The sequence below is a fragment of the Tauraco erythrolophus genome, chromosome 3 (genome assembly GCF_009769465.1).
Source record: "Tauraco erythrolophus isolate bTauEry1 chromosome 3, bTauEry1.pri, whole genome shotgun sequence".
In the NCBI taxonomy this organism is placed as follows: Eukaryota; Metazoa; Chordata; class Aves; order Musophagiformes; family Musophagidae; genus Tauraco; species Tauraco erythrolophus.
Genome location: NC_141467.1, coordinates 51654281 through 51666743, shown reverse-complemented (window position 1 = coordinate 51666743; position 12463 = coordinate 51654281). Strand labels below are relative to the sequence as shown.

General features: G+C 36.0%; 1 protein-coding gene across 3 annotated transcripts in view; it reads left to right on the top strand.

Annotated features, from left to right (window-relative positions):
• ROCK1 (Rho associated coiled-coil containing protein kinase 1) overlaps nt 1-12463 on the top strand; it is a 96180-nt gene that overhangs the window by 73120 nt on the left and 10597 nt on the right. For all 3 annotated transcript variants that reach the window (XM_086608597.1, XM_086608598.1, XM_086608599.1), the window contains 4 exons: nt 261-349; nt 680-868; nt 1395-1560; nt 8688-8758. In XM_086608597.1, the coding sequence (XP_086464723.1) occupies nt 261-349; nt 680-868; nt 1395-1560; nt 8688-8758 (515 nt within the window). The remainder of the gene's footprint in view (nt 1-260; nt 350-679; nt 869-1394; nt 1561-8687; nt 8759-12463) is intronic.

The following is a 12463-nucleotide window of genomic DNA, read 5'->3' as shown; positions in this document are numbered from 1 at the left end:
CCAGGAAACAAAAATGCATATGTTAGCTTTAGTATTTCACCTTGGTGCCTTTCTGATATATCCTTCTGATAATTTTCTGTCATTACAGTAACATTAAACTGGTAGCCTTCATTGTTGCAAACTGTGTTTGGCACATTAAGTGACATAACAGGGGAACAGAGGGGAAAAAAAAATAAAAATGATGCAATGGTAGAAGTGATTAAGCTTAGAAATATTTACCTTGTCCTAAAATATCTCAAAGTTAAGTATTATTTTAACAGAATACAAAATGAAAAAAGAAGAGGAAATCAATAATATTAAAATGCATTATGAGAAGAGCATTAGTACTGAAAGAACTCTGAAGACACAGGTAAAACTTTTTATGCAATTTAGTAACAATAATTACTGTGCATATCAGATATTTTCAGTTGTCATTTTTGTGCAACTAACTCTTATTTCCTTTGAGATTAAGTTTATATTAACCATGATGCATAATTAATATGCATTGTTGATATTTACAGTTGAAGGAGTAAGTTTTGATGCTGTGTACTTTTCAATATTACTTCTGTCATGAGTAAGGGCCATTTATGTTGACGGAGTAGTTTTGTTGATCAAAACCTATAACTAGAGGAACTTAAGTTTGGTATGAAACATGCTTGCATAAATAATTTTTCTTACTAGTTTTCCTTTTTCTTAACAGGCTGTCAACAAACTGGCTGAGATAATGAATCGGAAAGATTTTAAAATAGACAGAAAGAAAGCCAACATGCAAGATTTGCGGAAGAAAGAGAAGGAAAACCGAAAGCTCCAATTAGAACTTAATCAAGAAAAAGAGAAATTCAATCAGATGGTGGTGAAATACCAAAAGGAGCTCAATGAAATGCAAGCGGTAAAATAATTTTTTTTTTTGGTCACATTGTGGAATTCTCTTTGCTGGAAAAACATATAGCTCCTAGTCTACTTGAAAATAACTAGTTCTGTTTCAGATGTTCTAGGCTACAGAATTTTAGTGAGGCAGAGAACTTGACAAGCATGTAACTGTGCTTATTCTCATTGATTTCCCTTTTCTAAATTCCTAACTGTGAAAGTTACTGATATATTATGAAGACTAAAAAGCTGAATACTGTGAGTGTACTGTTTATGCAGTTTATTTCACTGGTAGGTGGTCTCCTTTTTGAAACAAATAGTAATTTAATAGATTAATCGGACTGGTTTGTATTTGAACATATTGCTGGATCTGTGATATTTAACCTTTTTCCAAGGCTGAACAAACACTTCTCCTATAATACTTTTGATTGTATTAGCATAAATTATCTAGAGATATAAAAAAAAAATAGTAATGAGTTTTGTTTTCAGAGTACTTTGCTGCCATATTCTTGGTATCGCAGTAACTATGCGTGTGTATATAAATACAGCAACTAGCAGAAGAATCTACATACAGGAATGAGCTCCAGATGCAGCTAGATAGCAAAGAGAGTGACATAGAACAACTACGAAGGAAAATTTTGGACCTCCAGCAAGGAATGGATTCTACCAGTGTTGCTAGTCTCCCATCAGATGAAACAGATGGAAATCTTTCAGGTAAAAGAAAAGCACATTGGAACTACCTGATTTTGTGCATACATATAGTTTTGGGAGGTATTGTTTCAAACAAGTTACTACCTTTTAAAATCTTCTGGCTCTTTGTATATCACATCTCTACTTCTTTTTTTTGTTGTTTTTATTTCATAGCTTAGCTGCTTATATTTAAGTCTCAATTTCTTCTCACATCACTCCTCCCACTGTATGGCTTGGAATTAGCTTGACTTTTTCCACTTTTGTGGAAAGAGTATTCTTACATCTGCTGCTGTTTAAATACAATGTGCAGTGTCCAGTGAATAGAATACAAGGCCAGCACTGCCACAACATCATAATCTTATTTTATATCTTGAATGCAAAATCGCCTTGATCTTCTCTGTTCTTATTCAGAGTCGTGTGGCACCTTTGTGACAAGTGGCAATAATTGCCGATGTGAAAAATAATTGTAGGAATTTCCATAATGCATTTATGGCTGTATGGTACTCTGATTTAGCAGATTAAAATAAGAACAAATAATACAGTGTAGTTAGCCATTTCCATGTAGTTTCAGTTCCAGGCACTATATTTTGAGACCCACTGTTACACTGGCTAGTGATTCCCCTCTCTCCCTCCCCAGTGTTTGAAAAGTATAATCAGTTAGTACTTTTGTGTGATCCACTTCTGTACCTCTTGATACAGGGGAAAAAAAAAAAAAACCAAAAAAAAACCAACAAAAAACACAAAGCACAAAAAAACCCACAAAAAACATGTTTAGTGGTTATAAGTTGTGCTTACCAATTTCCATATGGCGGAGCTAGGTTTATTTTTTTTGTATAGTTAAATAATTTTTATGATTCATCATTAAATTCTTAATAAAAGCTTTTCTTACATGCTTGTCTTACAGATTTACAGTCTGATTTTTATTGTAGGAAAATATATTCAAACATACCCATAGTACTACTCTATTTTTGTATTTTAAGACCTCAGTGGATGAGTAATCAGTAAATGGAATCATTTTAGGTGTGTCTCTTCTTGTTAATGTACTTCATGGTGCTCAGATTGCCACATTCTAGAGTGTTTCCAGGGGTCTTAGAGTGATTGAAATTTCAGGTAGGTTATGAGACTTAGTATATGTTTTTATGTAGTTATTCCTTTCCATGTCTATTTTAATGGCCTGTCTTCCCCTAGTATATCTTTATAATTTCATTTTTAGTTAATATTTAAATGAATTCTGTTTTAGAATAGAGTTTCATTCAGATAACAATATAATCTTTTCTCCAACTTCCATTCTGTCCAAGAAGCTTTTTGCACTCTGAAGTTTCATCTGTAAAACCCTCAGGCAATTGCTATCTTGTAAAGTAAATGTCTATTTTACTTCTTTTGAAAATACCTTCTGGGCCAAACTTCCATCAAAACTCAGTATGGGAACTCTTAGAGCTACTAGATTGGTGAAGGAATAGTTTTGTTGTTTTTTTTTTTTTTCTTAGCTGTCACCTCCTAGGAACTCCCTCTGGTATTTCTGAGTCAGTACTTCTGAAGAGTTATGCTCTTAGATACTAATTCTTAGTGTATTCCATTTAACTGAGGTAAAAAAGAAATTGGAGTTCAAATTATTAACATCATTTATTTATTTATTAAAGTAAAATTTACTTATTAAAGTGTTTTTTTTTCTCTCCCCTTAAATTACTTGTTTGGAATCAAGCCTTCTGTTTGATAGTGTCTCCTAAATGAAGAGCACTGTAATTCGTAATTTTTTATGGAAAATTTCGGAACTCCTCTAAATTGAAAGCTTACATTTTTCTACAAGAAAACTGATTAGATTTATTGTACATAAAAGGATAGTTTTGAACTTCCTCACTTTCCTTCTCAGCGATTTTCAGCATGCTGGCTGTTGTGTATTACACTGAAAACACTCAATGCCTGCAACCTGGGCACAGGCACGCCCTCCCTGTTTTCTTCTTAAGGGCAATTGTATGTCAATATGACCTTATTGTCTCTTAGATCTTGGAAAGACTGTAGCAGTAAGCTCTTTTTCTGCCTCATTAAGGTGTATTATTTTCAGTTTTACCTCTGGAGATGTGTGTAGTCAGGCTTCTGGATGTATGACCTGCCACTTCAATTTTGGGGCAGAAGCTTCAGTATATGCAAGATCTTTTCAAGTCAGCTGTGACTTTTCCATTTTCAACTAGAACATCACAATTTCTGGAAGTTCTCATCTTCCTCTTCATATTCTATACACATGACCCCTCTATTTCTTTTTCACTAGCCTTTCATTTCTCTTGTTGTCTTTTTTTCCCTTTTCTTTACATGTGCCTCTGATTTTTACTGCAGTTGTGCTGCTGGTGTTACTGTGTCATACAGGTAGGACGTCTCATATGTATTATTAGGGCTTTTCTAGATTTAGATCATATCTTTACATGCTGCTTTTTTATTTTTTTTGAGTGAGGCCTTGAGCTGATCAGGATCTGAATAAGAGGCAATTGAGAATTAAAACAGATTAAGTGACATCAGTATAGTCAAAAAAAGCCAATCTTCAAAGTAGAAATACCCCTTGGCCACAGAAAGAGGAAATTATCCAGGTAATTAGTCTTCAAAACAGAAGGTGGCATACCACAGCAGTCATTGGCTACAATTTAATTGTATGAAGTTGTTTGTCTTCACCTGTGTGCTAAGTTCCCATCACTTCTGTAGCCCAAACATAGTCGTTCCTTCTCACAGCACTTCGAATAGCGTCTTGTTTAAGAGGTGGATTTCATGAGTAGTCAGTAGGATTCTCAAGCTGATGCATCTATTTTTAAGGCAAAGGCATTCCTTAAAAATATTTAAGGCAAATAAATGTTAGAATTATTAAGTAGTTGTAGTATGACTTATTCAGTTTCTTGTCACAGTAAAAACATCACCAGGGAAAAAGTGAAAACACAAAATAATGTAAACATGTATAAAAGAATGATTCCATAGTCTCAATTCTGGTGTTGGGCAGTCTCTGGTTTAATTGAGGAAAAAGTCAGTATGAAATGGTGCGGTGGTAATGTTCGTGGAATTCCAGAGAGACCTGTGGCTCTCAGGCATTTTCCGCTGTCCTCCTGATTGTCAGAGAGGTTCAGGCTATGGGGTAATGTCTTGTCTATTCAGGGAGCTTAGATTACTAACCACCTGAGAGGTTACAAGAGTAGAATTCATAATTTACAGGAAGAGCATCTTGTAAAACTTTGGGGTCAGAAGGCTTTGCACTCTTTGAATAAACTCAAGGTAGTACTAAAATGAATTCCTTATACTCAAAGTAGAAACATTCTTTGCTGCAGAAAGAGGAAATTATCCAGCGCATAGTTATTTTCCTGCAAACCAAGTAGTCCTCAAAATGGACAGTGACATTGGAGGTAGATACAGAGAAATCACATGGTAACACACCTTACAGCTGCATCTCGTTTGGAGGTGGTTTCTGTCTGTTGAGCTAAATACCTCCTCAAGTTGTGGTAGCTCCCAGGGCAGCTGACGCTGCTCCCAAGGTAGAGATTAGCTCTATTAGACAATCCAGGCTATTGGCAGGCTTTTGCTTCACCAGATGGCAAAGATTATGACTTGGAGGAAGGTTTTCCTTGAATTCAGTTCTAGGTGTTTTCTGTAACTTTCACTCCTGATTATTGATTGAGATAGCAGCTTGTGTCTCAGGTGATATCTCCAATGTTAATAGAGTCCTTGCTGAAACAGCTGAAGTATTTGCTTTTTAATGATGCCTTTGGAATGCCTCCTCCTCCTGACTGGATTTAGGAAGTCTTAATACTTGCATGATGGTAAACAGAATTCTTTATCAAGACTAAACGTAATCAGGAACTTAAAGAGTTTTTTTCCTAATCATTATAGGGCACTTAACCTGTTGTGAATGAATTCTTTTCATCTGATTGGCAAGATAATTTAAGCAATTGAGCTGTCCTGCAGGTTTAACTGCAGCGTATAATATTTTACATCATATGCTATAAATCATGTTTTACACAAAGATAGGATGGAATAATAAGTGTGGACCGTTTAAGTCAACAGTTTTTTTTGAATATGTGACACAGATATGACTTTCTGAAATACCTGCAGGTAGCTATCACCTGAATAAATCTCAAAGAAAGATCCAGACAGCAATCCTGGGTGAGATACACATGAAATTACAGTAAGACAATCTGAGGAAGGAAAGAGTGAAATGGGAAGGGTGGATTGGAAGGAATCAGCAAGGTAGTATCTCCAGGTTTTTGATTATTATGAAAGAGTCTGAGGAGTAGGAATTCTTGAATATTGGAAAGACAAGCTCTTCTGCTTATGAAGGTGCCTGTATTACTTAGCTCTAAAACAACAGTGTCTTGTAAGTCAGTACAGTCATAGTTGTCTTGTGTGATTTTATTGAAGGCTTACTGTTAGAATTCACATTTATCATACTGAATCACAACAGATTTTGGTAATATGAATACTAACCATGAGGATGTTTAGAATGCAAATCAACATTTTAATATATATTCAGAGATAATTATAAGATCTATAATCTATTATAAGATCTATCTATTCTATTATAAGAATTCCTTCATGGAATTCTTCATATTCTATTCAGGTCCAGCTAGCCATCAGATATTTTTGAGGCTTATCTTGCATTTTCTTGGTTGGAAATATGAAGTATCAATTCTGGGATTCTTTCCAAAGTACAGGGAAGTTGTCAGGCAATAGTTTTGAGCCTATTTTTAAAGACAGGAATGGAAGATTCTTTTTCATAGTCTAGATAGCCCATGTTTTTTTAATTACTTAATCAGAACACTCATAAATATTATTCTTCTGGATCAAATATTTGTGAAATGGCCAGATGAGCATTTGCAGTTGTGCTAGCTAACTCTGTCAAGGGAAGTTAAAATGCGGTATGAATATTACTTGAGACAACTTTTGTGGCAAGGTTGGAATGAAAGGGCTCATCTACCCTTTCAAGAGTACATTTGGTTCCAGACGAATGTTAGGTTTGTTCAAAAGGAGTACATTCAGAAATGGTTATTTTCAACTGGAAGACATTATTCACAGCTCAGAAATCATCTCTCATGCACATAGAATTTGCTCACTAAAATAGATTTGTAGTAGACAGAAAAGAATGTCAACCGATTCATTTGTAGAATCATAGAATCATAGAATGGTTAGGGCTGGAAGGGACCTTCAAAGGTCATCTAGTCCAACCCCCCTGCAAGGAACAGGGATATCTACAACTAGATCAGGTTGCTCAGGGCCTCATCCAACCTGGCCTTGAACGTCTCCAGGGATGGAGCATCCACCACCCCTCTGGGCAACCTGTTCCAGTGTTCTACAACTCTCAGCTTGTAATAGCTCATCCACTTTCTACTTCCTTGGAAATCTGTTTCAGAACATGCTGAAATGGAAATGAACTTAGAAAAACTCCTGCTCACACTGTCCCTATGAGCTGTATGGTACCTGGTGCATCTTTTAAAATAAATTTATCATTATTGGATCTTTCCAAATTTTCGTACACCACAATTTCTACAGACGCAGACTTACTCCTTTTGAGTCACAACCATCCATACTATATTCCTTTTGAATCACAGTTGGCCATGCTATGTTCTTTATTAGCAGTTAATCACTTTAGTTTGCAATGGAGGACTTGAGTTTTAGGATGTTTCTAAAATTTCTAAAAATGGAAGAATCTTCTTTTGATGTAAAAATTAATCCAAGTATTCAAAATAGGATAAGCATTATATGTCATGCTAACATGCCTTTCTTCTGATTAGAATTTCAATATTTCAGTGGTCCCCCATATTTTCAAGTTACTCTGTGTAGAGAAATGTTAGGAAATTATTTTATATTTTTAAGTAGTCCACTTCTAAATGCTGTATGCTGTAAGGCTAATGTGGGAACGGATTTTTTTATGCCTAATTTTAATGTCTTATAGAAGACTAGGCTGTCTGTCTTATTGTAATTTTACATAACAAAGTGTATGGATATATTTCATATATTTGGATGTATTTTCAGAGCTCACCAAGAGTTATCCCTGGAGGGTAAAAGGGGGACCAGTAGTTGCTTCTTACATAAACATTTGTGGAGAATGTTTTAGCAAATTTTAACTCAATGTTTTTGAAATTTTCAGTGTTGCCAGTTAAGTTTATTGTAAAGAATGCATATATTAGCTATTAGCTACTCTGATGCTTTTTTTACAAATCACATTTTTATGATAATTTAAAAAAATTTTAAAAAAAATTCTTAATTTTGAAATAAATTTATAATTATGGAGTGAAATTTTGATTACTTCATTCTCATGCTTACGAAATTGTGAGACTCTTTACCATGTCGTTTTAGATTAATGAAATCACAATAGCTTCTCACTTCTATTACCTGGCTTCATGATTTTAAAAATATCTATCAAAAACCAGTATCAGTTAGCTGGAGGAGTTTTTAAAATCTATTATTTGCATTACATAGAATGCTGATTTTCTTGTGACGTTTCTTTGTATCGTTAAATTCTTTCAGTAGTTTCATGATGGAAAAATACATTATTACACTACTTTCTGGAAAATTCTCCACTGAAAATTTAAATAAAACACTTTTCTCTTATTCTTTATATCTAGTTGATTCTTCTGCATTCCTTATTTATTTATCTCCTATGCTTATCTTCTGTGAGTAACGGGACACCCATGTAGCTTTGCTTGCTCTTGTGCGTTCTTTTTTTGTTTCCCTTGGAAAATGTGGATCTGGTTTGTTTTACTTGCTGCATCTTCCTGCTGAGTATTTTTGTATAGCCCCTTGGAATGTTAAATTATGTTTATATTGAAAATCTCTTCATCATCCTCCATTTAAGCTGTAACGTGTTTTCAAAGCAAAGTCTTTCCTGCCTGGCTCTTTGTAAAATGTTTACATACAGTGTTAGATGTTGGCATCAAGGAAAACATCTTCACTTTATTTTGCAGTAACTGCATAATCAAGTGTTAGCTTGTGATGAAGCATGAAGTAAATGCTTATATCTTCATTTTATTTAGCTGTGCTTTTTATTGTGCTTTGCTGAATAGGTAATTGCCCATTACTGCATGTAGTACATCTTTCTTTCTAGTAACAGTTTGCTTTTGTGCTGTTCTGTTTTATTATTATAAATACATAAAATTATTTAATATGCATTTTTTTAAAACCAGAATCAAGACTTGAAGGTTGGCTTTCAATACCAAACAAAGGAAATATAAAGCGGCATGGCTGGAAGAAACAGGTACAAATGGATTTTTTTTTTTTTTTTTTTTCTTCCTCAACTCCCTTGGAAAGTTTTTTTTAAGCATACGGTGAATTGGTTTTACAGCTCACATTTAAGAAACAAACAAAATAATTTGAGTGATTTAGTGTGTATACACTACTTTATTGAAGTAAGAAAAATACAAGTTCAGTATGAAATCTGCAGTAATAACATTGTGCAAATTTACGACAAGTGGGTGAGGAAATGCTTTACAATGGGTATCTTGGAACCATTAAAAATTCCATTTCTCCTTTGAGTAAGCTTCTTTAAAATCCTGTTACTGAAAAAAAAGCAACTAGACAGGAGAGAGTAGGGGATACCACACATGTTCTGAAGGCCGTGGAAGAGTGCATCACACTATAACTTGCCATACGTGATTTCCAAGGAGATTTCCTTCTCCCTCCCTTTTAAAATGGTCAGTCTCTCCTGAAAAGAATTGGTTTACTCTCAGAAACTGGACCTCTGTGCTGGAATTCCCACTCTAAATGAAGCAGTATTTTTTGTCTCTGCAGAGGTTATGATTGGGTTCTTTGGCACTTTAGATGTTCAAATTGAGATGCTTAGAAGCTTAGAACCAGTTTCTGATTATGTTTTCTGGCTTTCCAGTTACTCTCCTTCAACATCCCTTAGTATAACAAATTGCAGAAGTGAACGTGGTCACTAGAATCTTCTAAATTTTGCAAGCAATTTGTATGAAATAGTTTATTTTCCTGCATCTTCCTTATCTTCTATTCAAGGACTAGTATTAGAAATTATTCAGTTTATTCATGACACTTTCAACACAACTTTCTGATTCCTGCTGAAAGATCTTTCTCAGATGCTTCTGTTTACGTTCACGTTCTACAAGCGTTAGAAGTGATTCCTACGAAGTTTAAAGGAGAAGGATTTAATTCCCATCAAAGAAACACTGAAGTGTTTGTATTGGGCCCTTAGCTGCTGAACTCCTTCTGTTTTTCAGTTGACTAATACGACCTTCTTTATATAATCAAAGTGTTTTGAGTTCCAGACCTGGCTATTTGTACATCAATATCAGGCCTTTGTGACGTGTCTGCAAGTTAAAACCGCCACCAATTCTAGCTTGCAGAGAGCGAGTGTTAAGCTCTGCCCTATTTCGGCTAGAGTGTTCTCCCAGATCCTCAGGTGAGAGGCAGGGCTGACAAGCAGCATATTGAAAATGCTTCTTAACACAGCTTGGAACCTGGGGTTGGCTGCAGGTACTGCAAATGCTTTTCAGGTGGTTTCTGGTCACTTTGCATTTAGCTTTGTCTCCCTGTTACCAGAACTGCAGGAAATCTACAGGGTAAGGTCAAGAATGTTCTTTGTGCCATATTTGAGTCCAGTGCTGATAGTGTTTGAATGTTCTTCAGGTGTCTCATGAAACACACCTATTTGTAAATCTATTCCACAACTTTTTCTGTTTGATAGCTAAGACTGCATGACTCCTGTTGTTCCAGAATTGATTCTGCGGGATGCTGTCGGATTTTGTATCCATGAACAGAAGTGACTGTGCCTAGGACAAGTCATGTAGTTTTGTTCTGCTCTGGATTATCTAAATACTGCATCATTTTCCTGTCAGAATACCTCCAGCAGCCTTTTCTGATTGTCTTCAAGCAATTGAGATTGGTCTTGCATCCACTGATAATTAAAATTTTAAACTTCTGATAAACAGAGGTTCTCCAGAGAAAGACTGTATCTGAGCTTCTTTAGGCATGCCCAATATACTTAGTTCCCTCAAGTATTTTAGGCAGTTACTCCATTCATGCTTTCCTAGTTTGAATAATAGTTCTTGCACTTTGAAGGAATTTGAGCTACAGATGAATGCCTGTGTCATAAAATGAGTCAAACTAGCTGAGGTTCAAACCAGTGAGACACAGTAGTCAGGAGCCACGTTGACTTACATGTCTATTCTGTTGGCTGAACTGTACTCCATCAGAAACAAGCTGGCTTGTAGTCAGCCTCCTGAGGTGCTTCTGTTCCAAATTCTCCTGCACTTTCAGTCTTGGGATTGGTGGGAGGTATGGAACCTCACGTATAAGCATGCCCAGATTAACTTCAAGGAAAAGCAAAATTGCATTAGCAGTGCCATTGGATTGATGCCTGAGTAGTTGTAACTTGAACTATTGCGTTTCTGACACAAACGTCAGTAGCACTGGTAGTTTTTCCCCATGCCCTCCAAGTCATTTAGCTTAAGAGTTAGAAAGGGGTGAGTGTGGATAAAATATCCTTCAAAAACCACTGTAGAACAGAAGTGTAGACTTTTTTTTGTATGTTCACAACAGGATATTGAGACTGTTGTATGTAACTTTTCTTTTGTGAGGTTAAATTGTTCTTTCACCAAGACTTGTGTACAGTGTGATAACTGAATTCTATTGCAGCCAGGATTTGCATTTGTTACAGTAGTCATCTTAAGGCCTTGCCCCTGTCTGTGAAAGGCAGAGGTACATACTTCAAAGACAAAGGCAGCATTAGCTTTCTGTTGAAGTAGATCAAAGGAACTCAAGCACAGACTCTCTTTCTTCAGTGGGGAAAATCACAAGAGGCTCACACCATTACAACTTAGTACCTATTCGAGTCGATCAGGTTTTCTATTGAAGAATCCTGACAGAGGGGCTGAAAGCCCTTTTAATTGGGGAAGACCACCCTGTGTGGCTTTTTTAGATGCATTTCAGTGATCGAGATGTACAACTGTAACATGCAGCTTGCACAACACATTTTTAAAATATGAAACTTGTTAAGGTGACTTTCATATTCAGGTTTTGAGGTCAGACTTAAAGTCCTGTGTAATGAGGAGGTTCAGCGTCCTCTTGTAGGAGGAGTAAACACCATTTACTTGTCAGAATCTGCATCGTGCAGAAACCCATTCACTTAATGCCAGTAATTGGAATTTAAGATTAACTGTTTGTGTATTCACTCTTTTGCTTTTCTGTCCTTTCCCCTGCCTCTGGGTCATATTATACCTGAATCTGGAGCTCAATATAAACAGAGTAGTCAGTCTACCTCTTTTTAATCCTCTTTAGTACCTCACACGTTTTAAAATGTTTCTAGAACATTTAAAACTGCAGGGGAGGAAATTGCCAAAGCTGTCACTGAGCTTATGCTTATGGACAGTTTTAGCAAAGATGTTGGACTGGCAGCTCCCAGTGAAGAGCAACAGGCGGTGAATTCTACAGGCTTGAACTCACTGGGAAGTGCTTAGGTTAGAGGTGTTTGATCTTAACTGGTCTGGGGTAACAAAGCTTTCTGAGCAGCTTGCTTTATTTTTCCTGTCGTATGAACAAACGTTTATAATTCTGTGTGATTGTGAGCAGCACTGGAAGGGTGTCTGTGTAGTTTAGGTTGAGGACAGCATCCTTGAGCTTTTTGAGGCGGGAGACAGACACCACAGGCGTACTCCCCATTTGGGAATTCTCTTGGAAATGATACCTGCAGTCCACTTCTCCTCTAAAACTCATAATGCCTTCCCAGTAGCTCTTGTTTATTCTCCAGAATCCCATGTGTTCTGGAGTGCTCCACTTTTTCAGTGGCAGATTTTGAGCAAGAACTTTTAAAACACCCAGGGGAAAAAAGACTAATCAGCACACTACCAAATGTTTCTGTTCTTTAACAACTTTACTACTCTGGAAAAAACTATGTGGTTAGACCTTTAAAGTGACACATAGCAAAAGAATGTCCATTTCTTTTCTC